Source organism: Taurulus bubalis (genome assembly GCF_910589615.1).
Source record: "Taurulus bubalis genome assembly, chromosome: 5".
Classification (NCBI taxonomy): Eukaryota; Metazoa; Chordata; class Actinopteri; order Perciformes; family Cottidae; genus Taurulus; species Taurulus bubalis.
Genome location: NC_136593.1, coordinates 8,718,831 through 8,736,094, shown reverse-complemented (window position 1 = coordinate 8,736,094; position 17,264 = coordinate 8,718,831). Strand labels below are relative to the sequence as shown.

The window sequence follows — 17,264 nt, the reverse complement described above, 5'->3', positions numbered from 1 at the left end:
TTTCCTCTAAAATGTTTAATTCTAGTGCATAAACCCGACAAGGCGGCTCTTAAGAAGTTACTACTGCACAGATTCACAGATTCACGTGTAGCGGGCAGACATGACGGGGTGAGAAAGGCGTCTCTCCGGCCTCCATTGTCTGATAGTGGGCTGACAGGACTAAGAGAGAGATCCGCTGGTTGGGGGGAAAGTTTAGGTGAGAAGTGAAATAGTGAGGAGAGTTCAGGTCTCGTGGGAGGGAAAATTAATTTGTGGCGGAACAGCTTGGAAATAGTTCTAACTGCCTTGATGATAATGTTATAGAAAATAAAGATTTGCGCGTCCATCCATCAGTTAAAAAGCAGCTCCTGGTTGCAAGAAGAATCAGAGAATCAATTTCTCTTGTCTGAAAATGGATTATGGCTCCTCCAAGCCCACACTGCTCCATCACATCTCTTGGTGCATCACTCCTGCCCAAAGCCTTCCGTCTCCTCGATGGCGAACATGAGCTTCTCCTTCAGCTGCTCATAGCTCTTGTAAGGAGGGAGGTCCAGACGATTAAAGCTATACAGAGAAAAGAGAAAGAAACTAGATGACTCTTCACGGGGGCATTTGGGACTTTATGTGTAATCTCCTGCATTTTTTTGTGGAACAAAGTACCTCAAATCATTATGCTCATTGAATTAATATTGAATGCGTATTATTTTGCCCAGTGTTATTTATGAAACTGACTCATCTGGTGAGAAACATTCACTAATTTCCCTGTTGCATGAATGGCACTTCATGACTAAATAAACACAAACTATACTACTTACAAATTAAAGCCACACAATAATGGAAGGCTGGTGATTGGTTGAATCAGAAATGACAAAGAGGGTTTGGTCATTCAGGTGTGAGGACTTCTGTGGAAGTAGAATAACTGGCCTTACCACGTGTGGCTTCGTGGAAGCCAGTTCTCTTTGCCCACTTTCTCAATGCAGAACTTTTGAGGTCCGTTGCTTCCTAAATTGATCAATAACAAGCACAAAGACAATTAAACCAAGAAGTCAATTCCGATGTGATATATACGCTGTGAGTGTGCATGCGTCCACGTTGCATACCCATCAGGTCGGCGAAGCCACCAACAGGAAGGCGACAGGTTCCCGTGACAAACTGCAGCAGTCTCATCCTCTTCTCGTTGTCCATCTCCTTCACAAACTGTCAACAGATCCTTCTGCGTTAAAACCACTTAGCAAATTCAGTATGACAAACAATTGTTTTAAATCATACATAATTAACCTGAATTCAGAAGTTTCTCTTTAATTTATTAAGAGTTTGGAAAATATTTGTGCCAAGTAAAAAACTCAGTGTTGCAATCCAATGTGCCTGAGGAAAATGTAATATTGAGATGTCAAACTGCGCTACTATTGTGCAATATTAATCCACTGTAGTATAAGTAGAGCAAAGTGAGAAGAAGGGAGGAATGAGAAAGAGCGTTTTGATCTTTAAAGTTTGACAGAGCAGTCCTGTACTGACCTGCCAGAACCAGAGGATCTGTTTGCTGCTTCGGGCATAATGCCTGTAGATGGTGCTTCTCTGCCAGTCCACCAGGTCTATCTCCTGCATCCCACAAAGCATCACCTGCAGGCAAGAAGGAAGCCAGATCTCATATATGGATGATTTATCCCAGCAGAAGCAACACATTAAAGAACCGACACAACCACAACAAAAATACACCTTTCCTGCTTTGGTAAAAGTGGGTGAGAATAGGTATATTTTTTTCTCCATTACCTCTAATTCCTTAGCATCAAAGTATTGAAGGTATTGCTGGGGCAAGACTTCATTGAAGCCCTCAAAGAATGCTTGAGTCTGCTCCTCCACACCTCTGGACAGCCTCCACTCTGCCACCAACCTGCAGACAGAGATATAAAGAAAAACATTACACAATCAAACATATCTCAAGGAATGAATATTAGTGGTTGCTTAGAAAAGAAAATGTTAGTTTCAGTATCAAAATTAAGTATTAAATCATCATTAAAAAAAAAACTCCTGTATAGTCACTACTGCTGGAAATATACAATGCAGTTTGTTTATTAAGGACCATTACCTTTCCAATACACATGGCAGAACAATGTTAATACCTGGTTCACATATAATACCATCTACAACATTGTCAAAGTTTGACTGTAGGATATATCAATGTGTTATACTGTTGCAAGTCAACCTGGATAAGACTAGCACCAGAGGACGTGTCTGTACCTGATGTATTCCTCCTTATTTTCCTCAGTTACTTGGACGTTTCCTCCATCTGGTTTCAGCTCGTGGGTGGTGACCTCCCCCAGGATCTCTTTGTCAACGGAAAAGAACATCTCCAGTCCGCACTCCTCTATGTTATTATCCCTGCAGGGCAGAGAGTCATTACCAATGTTAACAATAACTAAATCCACCGATAAGGACCTCCAAAAACATGTATATGTTACATCTACAATTGTTGTACAAATTACAATTTGCTGTTTTACCGGGGGGCTATGTTTATATAATAATAATAATAATAATAATAATAATAATAATAATAATAATACATTTAATTTTTAAACGCACTTTTCTTTCAAAAGAAATTCAGAGTGCCACAGAGCCAATATATAGTAAAATAAATAAAAACATAGCTAAAACATGATTAAAGCAACCCCTAATAAATAAATAAATAAAAAAATGAATAGCTGACGATGAATCAACACAAGGTAAAAAATGCCTTCCTGAATAAAAAGGTTTTTAGGCCAGTCTTAAAAGGGTTCAGTGTCTGAGTTGCCCTTAGGTGGTCAGGGAGACTGTTATATGCATTTCTTAGCCGCCAAGAGTAACTTCTCAGAGTCTCGCTGGTTACCTAGTAACTGGTCCGGGTTGATGAATAGTCCGGCATATAAACTAGGTATTAATCATTATTCTAACTCCTGGCAAGAAAGCAAGTAAGAACTTTTCCTTGAAAAAAAACAGCTCTACTAACCACAATATTAAATGTGGCCAGATTGTATTGGTATGAACCCAAATATGTAGGAATTATGGTAACTTGGAAACAAATTGATCGTATTGTTTAAGAATACGATGCTTCCATACTTGAACGCAACAATGACATTTCATAATGAGTGTCTTCAATATAAAACCAGTTGAGGGTACACCACAGTAAATGACCACCAGGCCATTTAAAAAAGGGACATAAACGAGTCTGTTCATCCACTCATGCAAACCATCCCCATTGTTTTCTACATTGTTCTACATGTTATAGCAGCGTTCCACCACCCATAATGCACATTATGTCTTGTGTCCCCAGACCTACTTGATCCAGATGAGTGAGTTGTAAAACTCTGGATCGATGGACTCCAGGTCTTTGAGAGCCAAAGGTTTGTTCAGCATTCGCTTGTAGAAGGGCAGGGAGAAACCTGTGTCGATGAATTTTCCATGGAACAAGGCCTAGAAAGGACAGTCAGTAAACGGATGTATTAAAAACAACAGCCAGATACAATTAAGAAAAGTAAATACCTATTCGGTCATTAAAAATATCCAAAAAATTAATTCCCTCCTGAGCGAGGCATTTCTATGAGCCCACATGTACATTTTTGTAATTTGAGATCTGATCATAACAATAAAATTGTAAACCATATTGCATGATTTACACGTCATCATTATACATTTTGACAAAAAAACATGATCAATCCTGTGGGCCAAAGTAATCATGCCATCATGTTCACACGGATCAATAAGTCATTGTCTTGGCAAATCATGCAAGTACCATGGCGATGAAGCGTCCTATGAACTTGAAGTACTTGAGGTGGTCAGGGTTGATGTAGGACGCAGGGTTGATCTGCAGACAGTAGTTGTCCTTGCCAGCATACTCAAACAAACAGTACATGGGGTTCAGTACCTCATGAGAGAGCAAGAAGAACCACTCCCTGAAAATAAAACAACGGAAGAAAAGTTTAAGTGGAAGTGGTCGTACTGGTTGAGGTGGTTTGTAAAATGTTGTCGAGGTGTTCAATGTGAAATTAGATGACTTGCTGGAAACAGTTTCCTTGAGATAAGGGTGGTTTCAACAAAAATGACAAATGAGAACAAAACACACCTTAGGAGTCACAATAAACACGCAATTGTACAACGATTCAGTTGCTATTACCTGGCCACACCTCCGTAGTCCAAGCCTTCCTCTCCAGGAAAAATTATCCACAGTCTCCGCCTCAGATCTTGAGGGTGGAAGCTCATGATCTTCGAATGCAGACAAAGAATTACAACCTCAAACATTAACGGAACAATAATGTGAAACAGAGAACTGGAAAACGATTACCTGTTGAAATGAATCCTCAAACAAGGTTTTCCTGGAGACGTTAATCTTAATGTGCTGAGGCATCGACAATTGCTGAGAGAAACAAATCAATACTTGCATTTTAGACAGTATGTAGGCTTTGAAAACCAGTGAACATTAACTTTTTATCTTTGCACATCAATCGAGTACTAGAGATTTGTGTGCCCACAAAGTAGCAGCATTGAAGATGAAGAAAAGTACAACAATCACAGAGATAACAAAAGCATTTCAACCCCTGCTGTGCGGCACATACCTGACACCAGAACCTGAAGTATTGCACCTTGGCTTTGAAGTCCCTCACATAGGTTATCTGTGGCCCATTCTCACTGTGGAAAAGACCAGGAGAGTCTTTTTCAAAGTCCATTCAACAAGCACATTTAGTCCATGTATGCACATGATGGTGTGTGTGTGTGTGTGTGGTTATTGACATCCACGACTTGAAAAGGAATGTAAAAATGTGCTGCCCCTGTGCCACAGTATGCCACTCTAATCAGGCTTTTCATCATCGTCGTAATAGCACTGATTGTATCAGTATTTTATGTCAACATTGAACCTAATTACTCTGTGTAAATGACAGGTCGTGGTTCGAGACAACAGCTCCTGGACATGAATCAGTTTTTTATAAGAAAGGAAGGTGCTCCTCCTGTAAGAGAGATATTCAACTTGAGCATGTTAAGATTTAAAACATTTAAACAAGAACTTACAGTGAGGATTTCCCAGTGCGCGGGTCAATGTAGGTTGTGGTTCGCCTGTTGTGGTCGACAAAGTAGGGAATACCATCTACTGTGAACCTCATCTCCCAACCCTCTGGCAGGGGCTTGTCATTCAGCAGCCTGAACAATACAAACACACGTGAACATAAACATCAAACACATCGATAGTAAAAACAAAAAAAAAGATACACATACAGGCCCGGGCATACACTCACCCTTGTGTCCTGGGGTCCTCCCACTGTGTCGCCCGAGTCGGGTGATGGACAAAATAAACTCTGCCGTTGGTGTCTGTTCTCTTCTCTGCCATAACAAAAAAACATTTTAATATTTCATATTCAATTCACTGTAAACATCTTTACTGTGTTTTTTCATTTCAGTAACTACGACTAAAATAAATGTACAAAGCTCAGTGATATTTACCCCAACCATGTGGCAGTGGTCCCAGCGGGTCAAACTCTTTGTTGGCCGTCGCTGCCAACTGGTCTTGGAGCTGAGACAGAGAGAGAACGGGACACATGTTAAGTCAAAAAAGTATTTTAACTACATTTGTTACAGCATGTTAACGCAATAATGTATCGTGAAGCATGGGTAATTGACCTCATAGCATTGCTATTCCTGTTCTCTGCGTTCACCATGAATCTCTGTTTAACAGATTTTGTGAATGTGACATCAATTTGCATATTCATCTCTCAAGTAAAAATTGTTTTTAGGAAGGTAAGGGAACTTCTTAGTGGTAATACCATATTGGAAACTAATTATTATTCAAAGCAGACCATTTAAATATATCATAAATCTAAAATAAATAAATGAATAAATGGTCAAACTGTGCTTCATGTGCAGTGAGTGAATGTAACAAATCCAGTAACTAATACAGTGACGGCTCTCACCCCATAAATGAACCGCTGGTTAAACTGCTGCATGGCTCCCTGCAGCTGGCTGCGCTGGTGCTGCCACTCTTCATAGTTACGCACCGACTCCTGAGTGGGTCGTTGCCACGTAGTAGTTCGGGTTATGTGGTCCACGTAATACACCCTACCCATCGGGTCCACCCTGCGCTCCCACCTACAGGAAAGGGAAAATAAAAAAAGGAGGCAGTGTTGACAATGTTGGCCAAATCGTTGATGTGCCCGAGGGCTCAAGAGTGCAAAATGGACCGGAGCCCAGTGAGTGATTTGCAGCTTTTAACTGTGCAAACAGAAAATACAACATGTCTGTACTAATCTGACATCATTTATATGGGTTATGACTGCTCACAGTCATTTAGTCCACAGTCCAACGGAGGAAAGCAAGAACCATGTTAGTATTCACAGTATAAAAGATTCATCAAGTGTGTCGGTACCCTGACGGCAGAGGATCAGGCCTTTCCCAGGTTGTCCTTTTCTCAATGTGATCCACAAAGTACAACCGTCCGTTCTGGTCCGCCCTTTGCTCCCACCTGTAGAGACAATGTAAATGAGTGAGCAAAGGCAAAGCACAGGAAACTGCAAAGCAAGCAAACTAATTATTTCACTGAAAAAAAATAAAAAATAAATAAAACTCTGCTCCATAATACGATAACAAAACACAGACATATTGCTTGTTAACAGTGGCTACAGTGAGGACTTTCAGAACTAAGTGCAGTGCCTTGCTCTTTTACCCTGGTGGTAAGGGGCCGTTGCTCATGGGTGTGATTCTGGGAGTTGTTGTGGCCAGAGCTGCGGAGGCAGAGGTCCCTGGTTTGGGGCCACTTGCGGTCTGGGAACCTGCTGCAGCTGCTGTTGTTGCTGCTGCTGCTGCTGCTGCTGTTGTTGTTGTTGCTGCTGCTGCTGCTGTTGTTGCTGCTGCTGCTGCTGCAGTTGTTGCTGCTGCAGTTGTTGTTGTTGCTGCTGCGGTTGCTGCTGCTGTTGCTGCTGCTGTAGCTGTAGCTGTAGCTGTTGCCGCTACCGAGTCATCCTGCTGATTTGAACATCCACTAGCTGACGCCTGAGAGGAGCCATAAGATGCTGGAGCTTCACTCAGCTCACTAGGGGAGGAACTGCTTGAAGAGGCTGGGGAGAGGAGTGGGAGGATTGCAGAGAAGAAAACCTTTAAATCTGTGAATTAATTTGCAGAGGTGTATTTGGTATGATTGCAGTCATTAAACACGGTGCACACACTATTTCTGTATTTAAAAAATAATCTATGGCATACGAGAATGTACAATTGATGTTGTGTCAAATTGTAATAGCTAATGTAATGTAGCTAATGTTAAATTGTAAAATCTTTGATATCTTGTGCTTTTCCTACTCGGCGAGGCTTCTGGTCTTTGAGGCGTCGGAGGCGGAGGTCGGGCTGGTCTGGGAGGACGCGAGGCGTTGGAGCCCCCTGGAGATTGGGAAGGAGAACCCGTACCATTGACGGCATGACCATTAGGTACAATAACCCACTCCTCTGAGTCACTGGAGGGGGATGTGTCTCGGCTTGACCTGGGTATCAAGAGAGTTTCTGAAGTTATTTGACAGGTATACAATGAGTATTTTAAAAACACACTGTATTTTTTAACCAAACCACTGACTCAAGATGTGTACAAACAAGCATGTATATGTAGGCCTATAAATAAAAGTTTACTTCACCTGTTGCCTGTGTCTCCATTTTTTCTTGCAATTCCATTTGGAATAGTAGCTAGAATGAGGAAAAAGACAAGTGGCATCATATAAAATAATGTAAAATAATTTGGGATATTATTGCTGGTTATTTAAGAACTGTGAGAAAAATATGTACAAATTATACAAATACATTGTATATATCAATAAGCTGGCCGATGTATCAGTTCTACAAAGAAGTTGTTCAAGCTTTTTTTTTACTAATACTAATGACTATCGGACAAACATTGAAGGGCAAGGAAGGGAGAGTCCCTTAATAGGACCTAAATCAATTAATTTGAGCAAATCTAGCATAGTAGTTCATGTGCTCAAATATTTCCTATGGGCGACCTGGTATGGTGGGTGTGTATCTGTGTGGTTCTTTACCATGTTCTCTCTCTGCCGAAGCCAAGGTTTCTGGGTCTACCTGCATGCCGTCCAGACAGACCGACAGGTCACCTACAACATCTCGATGCTCTCTGTCAGAGCACAGCTGCAGCGTCTGCACTACCTCACATACTGCGGAGGGTACAGAATACAGTGTTAAACAGGTGCTTATAATTTGCAAGACAGACATCACACCTCATCACAACAAAATGAAAACAGATGATACTGAGGTCGTACAAATTACCACTGAATGTACATACTTTTCCAAATCAAAAATAATTTTCCTAAGGATCGCCTCCCTCACTTTCTAAAGGTTTTTGGTTCCCGTTTTCAGTTCTGCTGGTGAGAGTATGGGCCTCCATGGCAGTGACTCTGTCAGCTCAAACTGCTTTAGTCTGATGGGGTGTAACAAGCAGCATGGCCTCCAGGGGCTACTGGCGAGGTTTCTTAGAATCTTTTTTTACACTTTTTTCTGCAAATGAAGGCGAAGCCGCCACATAGAACATGGACCCGTCTTTTATGTCATATGGTTTGCGCATGTCGAGGTGGGCCATTGTATTAAGCTGTGTGCTAAAAACAAGATGTATAACACAACGCTGTTGGTTTGACACAAGATTACCAAGGAAAGTAGTGTGAACTCACGTTTCAGGTCGTTAGCCTTGAGGGTCTCTCTGATCTCAAGCATGGCCATTCCCAACAGGAGGTCTGCTTTAAGTGTCTGGTGGCTCCAAACACGAAATATCAGCTTGCTGACCGGAGTAACAATTCTGTAGATGAGCAAGAAATTGACAAGATAATCAGCACCAGAGAAAACGATTAAGGAGGGTCTGCACTAATTCTGAAAGGATTCATAGTCAATTGTTTTCCTTCTTCTTTTTTTTTTTATTTGGGGGGAGGTCCACTGTATAAGGTTGTTTGTTTGACATCACTGTAGTTTTATATGAGACCAGAAAGTAATTGTAAGACATAACTTCAAGGCTTTAGGGTGGTAAGAATAGACACATTTAAAGATTAGAGATACAAGGCTACAGAGATTTACTAATAAAATGCCCCTGAGGTAGTGCACTAGTTTCACCAGTTACTTGCACATTTGTACAAACAGGGCTGTTACGGCCTGTGTCCGGTCTGGTATGCGCACATGTGTTGTGCTTGTTTTGTGTTGCTTTGTTGTTGTTTTGTCTCCCCCTCCTGTTGTCTTTCTCACACTTCACAGATGTACACACCTGGTTCCAGTCATCCAATCAACCCACCTGTTCCAGTTCTCCAATCAACCAGTCCCCCTGTTAATAGTCCTCCGTTTTGTCACGTCTCTCTCTGCCCCCTGCATGCTGCACTCGGGTCTCTGAGGTTGAGTTGAGCTGTGGCAGAGCTCGGTTTGAGCGCTGACTAGCTGTTAGTGCTTGCTTGTTTGTTTCCTTGTTTATGTTTTGTCTTTAGCTACCCCACCTTTTGTGTAAACTATTTCTTGTTAGCATCCTACTTTGGTTTTGTCATTGTCTTTGTTACTTCCTTTGGTTGTGCGCACAGGGTCATTGAGGACAGGTAAGATACCCTGGGGTTTACATATTGCACACACGTAGGTTTACTTGTTGTTAATACCCTAGGTAAGAGTGAGCACCACCACCTGTACTTTTTGGGTGCAAAGCACCTGTCAATGGGGGGGATGGGGTTTTGTTAAGTTCTTTTCTTTGATGCCACTGACAGTCCTTGTTGTTGCGTTTTTGGTAAATAAATGTGTGACTGTACCCGCTCTTGTCCTAATCTGTTGTTTTTATGTTGCGTCCCACTTCGAGCCACCACGGGGCGTAACAGGGCCCTATTCCAATGGCACAGCAACCACGATAAGGTAGTAAGTGTTGAGGGCATGGACTCACCTGCTATTTTCTTTCGAATACATCACATATTCATTCAGCCCTCCCAGTTTGTTTACCCTCATTGACACAATCATCAGCTCAGCAACATTACACCAGAATCAAACCTGGTTCTTACAACAACCAACATGCAACTAAAATGAGAAACCACAATGTTGTATGTAGACGGAATTTTGTTCAAATTAATAATATTTGTATGAACAACCCGCACATCATCTGTTAATTAATAAGCCAATTTCTCTCCTGTGACAAACACAATAGTCGTACTCACACTGTGACAGCCTGTTTCCATTTAGGACTGTGTGTGTTGTTGCACTTCTCAGTCCTCTTTGACTGGCCATCCACGGATACCTCAACATAAGGGCTGGGACCAAACCAGTTCTTTTTGTTTTCCTTCAGCTTGGCTGAAAGCACTGGAGAGGTTAAAACACCACAGTGAAATTGTAGGTAATATAACCTTCACTAGATCAGAAGTTGCATTTGGTGTAGATGCAACAACTTGCTAACACCATGAACATGAATACAAACCACCACATCCTGTAGCATTCCTATACTGAACACAACAACAGTCAGTGACAGCTCTTCCAGGAACTTAACACCCAATAGCCTTTAGCTTCCTATAGCCCAAGTCAGACAATACTGAAATCTACAACTGTAGCAATTTGTCAAAACTGTGTCTAATGTTTGTTGATAAACGGGCTTACGAATATTGCAATGACAACTGATAACTTACCTGTGACTTGTAATTGGGCCTTCATGGTTCATCCATAACACTGCAGCCTTGTTTGGCTGCACCAAAAGGATTCTGCAACAAATGCAACCAGTGACATCAGATGTAAACATAGGCCACCCTAGCTACTTACAGAAAGATTAGGCGGTTAGGTTGCTACTGTCACTGGAAAATATAGCCTGGCTTTGCATGCAATAGCAGGTATGGATTGATGAGACTATGAATGAATGACTGGTTTAGATATCTGGAGGCGTTAAAAGAGTTTGATTGTAGCGATGCCAAATCAAATACCTCACTATTGATATTCACAATAAACTCGAAGCAAAACATGTCGGGTGAATTTCCTTTATAATATGTATTTAAAATAAACCTTGGGAGCAATTTTTTATATAATTCTTACTGTATAATAATAATACTGAAAGGCAATGGCGTTTGCCTTATGGAGGCCTGATAATGCCTAACTCATCGTGTACAACTCTATGTGGCTTTAAGTTCATTTTAACGTTCAGAGATACAAATTGCACTCAAACGCATGTTTTCCCCCTGACAAAACCAGCTGAGCTATTTCAAGAAACCGCCATGTAACGTTACCATAACGGAAATCCCACCCTTAACTTGGCTTAATTAAGACTCACTAAACCTTCCTTGCTAATCTCCAGACAATATCCTTTTGACAGCACAATAAGTCCACTTTATTTAAACACTAGACAATGCGAGTAGGTTACAATTGCACATGCAGCTATTAAGCATATACCAGACAGTGAGGATAAAGTTGTTAGAGAGGCTACGTGCACCACTGCCTGCTGTCTGCAGCGTGAACGCAGCTATGTTACAACTGTAGCTTAATAGCGTCTGTCACGTTAGCAAAGGGGGTTAGCCAGCAGGAGATTTGTTGTCAAGACTACTTCAAACACTGCCCTTTGGAAGGGCAACAGCTTTGACCGTGATATTGCGAAGATGTATTATTGGATATAATTTAAGTGTTTTTTTGTGAATAACTGAGAGAAACCGAGAAGTTCCACCACCTGGAGGCAACTTTGTTCGGCGACGTCCTGTGAACGCCGACGCTTAAGCTAACTGTGCATTGAGTGACGTTAGTAATGCTAACGGCTCACGGCTCCTCTTACCAACGGAGGAAAGCTCACCCAATTTGATGAGAGACTGACCCGAGGTGACCGTACCTGACAGAAGCAGACGATAAAGGGCCAACCAGCCAATTCCGTTTCAGCTCTGCCTAGGTTGTTGACAGGTAGCTGCCTGCCATCACCACAGCCTCGCGTTCCGCTAGCCAGGACAAGATCAGGCTTTCCTGTATGAGCTTTTCACAATAAATTGTTACCTTTATTTAAAATGATTGGTTTTTATTTTCACAAAAACTACACTACAACTATACATTTAACTACAAAATACAGCAAGGCATTCTGCTCAATTTAAATACGAAATTATTCTTCAATCTTGTCTCTTGTCAATTGGATGTGTAGTGTTATTATGCTATTCTATTGAACATTTGTGTCTCCGACTTCACAATTTAGTTATAACCATTGGTGTTAATAGTATTAATTATTATAAGTAGTAATAGCAGCACTATCAGTAATCATATAAGTAATAGTAGGAGTAGGATTAGCAGTAGTAGGAGTAGTAGTTGTAACAATAATAGTGTTATTTACACTTTTATTTTGAAGGCTAAAACGACATGACGTCACAACTGATATTGACGTCACCATAAAACTAATTTTCATAATGAAAGGATAAAATAAAGAGCGACGCCATGCATGCTAATTCTGAAACTACCATTAACATACTAACGTCAGCTGGTCTGATCCCTACACTGTGTCTTTCGTTATTTAACAACACAAATGTAATAACCTCACACTGATTATGATAAATGGCGGTGTGCGAGACGCCATTGTTTTTGGCACGCCCACTCCTGTCGTCCTCGAGCTCGGTCCCGTGATAGCGGTTGTAACGTTGCTAAACAGCTGATAGCATCTCCGTCTCTGTTTGTAAAAAGCCATGGTATTCAGCTAACGTCAGTGAAAATATAAACACTTCATCTCCACAACTACTAAAGATGTTGTCTCGTCTACTGAAGGAGCACCAGGCGAAGCAAAATGAGCGGAAGGAGCACCAGGGTGAGTGACTGGCTAGCTGGTTAGCTATCCTGCTCACAGATGCTAAAAACAAAGCGGATGGAGCGTGTCAGAAGGCCCCGTTGGCACAAATGACTTGTCTGTGTTAATCTTTTTTTTTTCTTGAGCAGAGAGACGCAGACGTGAAGCTATTTCCGCCGCCACCTGTCTGACAGAGGCTCTGGTGGACCACCTCAATGTCGGGTATGGAGGTTCTGCTCCTACACCCCTGCTGTTTGTGTTTTTGTTTCCTGACGTCTGGCAGACATCCTGCTGATGTATTTCACAGTTGGAGAGAGGTAGTGATGGGATATGAAGTAGGATAAGTAGTGAGATAATTACGTCCCAGTAAACACAATTCAATTCCCAGTAAAATTCTTGTTTGTTTATAGATTGTTGCCACCTGAATCACAAACACACCAAACAGAAGGTGACACTTATACTGAGTTTGCCCTGTCGCTGTAAATCATTTGCAGGAGCTCGTACAGGTAGCTTTACCTACGAGTATGTTATTATATATTAATCTGCCCATTATATTACTCGTATGGTCTTTTAAATATCAGAATACACTGAATTACAATTTCTTGAAGCCCCAGGTGATGTCTTTGCTGTGTCCGACTAACATTTCAAAACCCAAAGATATTCATTTAGAACAAATGTGATTGGTTCCAATTACTTTTTAGCTTCGAAACCTAAAGGTATTCAAATCATAATAATGTCAAACGGAAAGGACAGTAAATCCTCACTTTTGAAAAAATGGAACCGCAAATGTTTGACCTTATTTTTCATTTGTATTACCTAATGATTTTAACACCACCGTATTTGCTACTGAATATCAAATTATACAGAGTTTAAGTCGATGACTACTGTACTCCTGCTCCTAACACAAGGCATATGTACTACGTCTGTGTCATAAACGCGTTACCCGAAGTCACATGTATAGATTGGCTGAAATCTAACAGATTGCAGCCAAGCTGACCCACAAACGCCCCAATAAAATGAAGCTATCCATTCTTAGCAGTGTGTGACACAACCACAAATAGTACATTGAGATTGTTAACATTGTGAAAGTTGTGATGAAACCAAGACAATCAGATTAAAGAACAAGAGTGGGACGCAAAGACCATTGTTGTTGTATTTTATGAAAAAGATTATGTACATAAATCCCTTTGTGACTTGGAAAAATATAGTTTAGTTTGAATAATACAGTATGTTTTCTGTTAAAATGGAGAAATGTATGAGACTCCACATGCCACAATTTATTCATACATAATACTATATTTTCATGGATAAGTGAGACTAGCCCTTCTCTTTTTTTCCTCCTGTTTAACTTTAGAGTGGCCCAGGCATACGTAAACCAGCGTAAGCTCGATCATGAGGTGAAGACTCTCCAAGTGCAGGCGAGCCAGTTCTCCAAACAAACTGCTCAGTGGATCAGTATGGTGGAGGGTTTTAATCAGGCCCTAAAGGTAGGATACACTGTCCATGAGCTTGTATACAATAACAACTGTGCTGAACCTTTTACGTTTTTAAGTCGACAGCTCTTAAACCAGTAAAGGACCCTTACGTTTTATGGCAGTATGCAAAGTTGGATCCTGTAAACAATATGAGGTCCCAAATATCATACACCGAATAGAAGCGCCTGCAGTCAGTATCACATTTAAGTGAAATGTTTTATGAGTTGGTTCACCACTCTGTGTGAGTGACCATCTTACATTATACTGAGTACTATGACTCAGTGTTAATATCACAAGTATTGCTTAATGCAGAAATAACCATATCTACTGTCTTATCACACTGTGCACTTTGTTCAAATACAAATAATAATGCCACAACAAAATATCTTGTTGCAAACAGTGATGCAACAGAGCATACAATTTCTTCTTCAGGATTACTAATAGCAGATTAGTTTAATTCAAGGGCCTTGACACAGGTCCTAGATCTGAGCGGATTTGACAGCTGGTAGAAGCAATTCATGAATGGGTTTCCACTCACTCTGCAGTTATCCAGCTGATCTGTGATCCTCACAGGGGAGACGGGGGCAAAAGGGTGTCTGTAGATGTTGCATGTTCCTGGTCCTGATAGTAGGTAAGACTGATCGACATACATTAATGAAACACATTCTGTTTCTATACTCTAATTTTAACAGGAAATTGGGGATGTAGAGAACTGGGCCCGCAGTATTGAGATGGACATGAGGACCATTTCCACAGCTCTGGAGTACGTACACAAGGGACAACTACAGTCTGCTTCCTCATAAACCTCATGGTGGGATGTTTACAGCTGAACCTAAACACACTGGAAACACTAGTAGAAGATGCAAGCAGCAATGACTTTGCTCGTCCCCAGAGTGTAGTAATGCTGAAGGTTGCTTTGCTCAGTGAAATGCTGAAAGTTGGAAATAGGCCGGACATCTGTTTAGTGGTGACTTCAATGAATCAATAACATTCAGGCAATCTCTCATTGAACAATGTGCTCTGTCTGTATGGATTTTTGAAGGTGTTGCATATACAATCTAGGTTCACCTGCTTGTAACAATTTTGCGGTTGCTAAAACACAATTTCTGAAAATGAAGGCCCACATTGTCATAACTAACCATACAAAAACAGAAAACATACACACAATCATATCTATCCTACAATAGAAAACGTTTCACTCAAAACTATATAAAGATGTTTTTCCACATGCCAACTGCAGTGCATACACTATTATCTAAAGTCTTTGACATCTTCATTTTCGTAACATTATCAAACACAATTACTTTGAACATGACTGTATTTGAAAGCAAAACAATCATAATTATATTGCAATTACTTCCTCTAACTCTCTCTCTCTCTGAAATTGGCCTTGATTGTTGTGCAAACCAAAGAAGAAATATGAATCCTATTTATAGTGTTCAAGATCAGATCTTTAAGTGCTCTAATTGGTTACATGTGTATTCTGGGTGCAGACGACTTGATAATTAGTGGTATTTCAATGGCATTGCTTAGCAAACAAAACACACAGGCTTTTAGCTTTTGAAAGCTGTGTCTAATGTACTTTCAAACTTAGTGTAAAGCAGACAATGTGCTTATGATTTAGCATACCTGGTCAATACATTAGCCACATGAGTCAGGGGCTTCAATAATTATGACACAAGAACCAGTTTTTGTCTTGGTAATTGCAAAAAACTGTATATGCTTCACGGGCCACAGACACATTGCCACCTGCTTGCTTGTCTGTAGTATCTCCAAAAAGGGTTTTATAGGAAGGCTTCTTCTCAGCACCTGATTAAATACTTAAATTGTGTGTGTATTTTAATGTATTCTACATCTACTGTATGTCCATGGATTCACTGTTCTTGTCAGACAACTTCACTTTAACTGTTGTTCCCATTTAACAATGGAATTTTTTTTTTTTTAATAAAGTAAAACAATGCACTGGTGTTTTTACAGATTTAATCTCCCACTTACAGTGTGTATAAATACATACAAGTGTTTATTCATAACAGCTGTGATATATAAAGAAAATACAAATTAGCATGAAGAACCTCAAAAGGTACATTTGAGCAGGTTGCTTTAAAACGTATCACAATCGGTATCAGTAGTGATCAGGAAAAGATGAACTGTTCACTAAACAAACAAGAGAGTTCTCATAAAGATGTGTGATTGAATTAAGACTTTCAGACTTTCACGCATGTTTGATAAAATTAGGTAAAATGACAAAGTAGTAACATTAGACATTTAAGGTGTTAAAGTTTGGAGACATAGTTTTGTAACAAAACTACTGGAAAACCACTAAATACAATAAATGGATAAATATTTGCTCAGATGACTGGATTATTCGTGGAATGTGTGGTGTGAAGGAAAGTTGTGTCATGACGCACGTGGCTGACATGTAATTGCAGGCGTGTTTGGTAACCGGTTGCACTAAATTCATTGCATAATAATACAATAGAAAACCAGTGGGAACATCCAGTTGGCAACACATGTGATCCTTCAGTTTGAGCTCATAGTCATAGTGTAAATATATACATATCTTTATTCAAGACAACATTTTGACAATGTCCTTCAAGCAAGTCCAAAGTTAGTTTTTTTGTGGAGGATGCTTTTGTGAAGGAAGCCACATTTACACACGGACATTTTCCTTATTGCATCAGGGTTTTGTTGAATATATACATTGATACGCTGCAATACAATGTATAGTACAAAGCCACTTCTTGTTAACTTTCAACATCTCTGCATTACTAGCTGACCCTTCTCAAAACATGCATCAGGGAGTACAGTTAGAGAGAATACTGCACGTATTGTTTCAGCTTTAAAACTGATATAACAGCTCAGTGAACGAGGGAGGCCAATGAGATTAAACATGTTTTTTTGAGGGTGCACGAGGCTTTAACATGCAGGCTTATTCTAAGTTTGTTTTAACACTCTTAAAACGTAAAGTACTTATACGGTATACCCTGAGAACGGTTCTAAAAAAAGGAACAATCAAGATTTCATGTTGAATACTTGAAAGAAGCTGATGAAATTTGAAAAAAAAG

General features: G+C 40.4%; 2 protein-coding genes across 4 annotated transcripts; one reads left to right on the top strand and one right to left on the bottom strand.

The window, feature by feature from the left end:
• Positions 1 to 443: 443 nt before the first annotated feature.
• Positions 444 to 10,641, bottom strand: itcha (itchy E3 ubiquitin protein ligase a; the record flags this gene model as incomplete). 3 transcript variants are annotated; one of them, XM_079218084.1, is made up of 24 exons in its annotated part: positions 444 to 543; positions 909 to 981; positions 1,080 to 1,176; positions 1,495 to 1,599; positions 1,750 to 1,870; positions 2,218 to 2,358; positions 3,293 to 3,426; positions 3,746 to 3,905; positions 4,127 to 4,215; positions 4,295 to 4,366; positions 4,566 to 4,638; positions 5,017 to 5,145; positions 5,241 to 5,325; positions 5,446 to 5,515; positions 5,913 to 6,087; positions 6,365 to 6,460; positions 6,662 to 6,759; positions 6,922 to 7,052; positions 7,291 to 7,469; positions 7,617 to 7,665; positions 8,013 to 8,144; positions 8,655 to 8,779; positions 10,155 to 10,296; positions 10,617 to 10,641. In XM_079218084.1, 24 exons carry the CDS (start codon positions 10,639 to 10,641, stop codon positions 444 to 446), a joined length of 2,601 nt encoding a protein of 866 aa, XP_079074210.1. The 3 variants fall into 3 exon arrangements, with proteins under 3 accessions (XP_079074210.1, XP_079074209.1, XP_079074208.1); XM_079218083.1 differs by having other exon boundaries at positions 6,662 to 6,792; positions 6,949 to 7,052; XM_079218082.1 differs by having other exon boundaries at positions 6,662 to 6,845; positions 6,978 to 7,052.
• A 1,944-nt stretch (positions 10,642 to 12,585) lies between these two features.
• bloc1s1 (biogenesis of lysosomal organelles complex-1, subunit 1) lies at positions 12,586 to 16,536 on the top strand. Its single transcript, XM_079218411.1, has 4 exons — positions 12,586 to 12,745; positions 12,874 to 12,946; positions 14,079 to 14,211; positions 14,892 to 16,536. Exons 1-4 carry the CDS (start codon positions 12,685 to 12,687, stop codon positions 15,000 to 15,002), a joined length of 378 nt encoding a protein of 125 aa, XP_079074537.1. The 5' UTR covers positions 12,586 to 12,684; the 3' UTR covers positions 15,003 to 16,536.
• Positions 16,537 to 17,264: the final 728 nt, after the last annotated feature.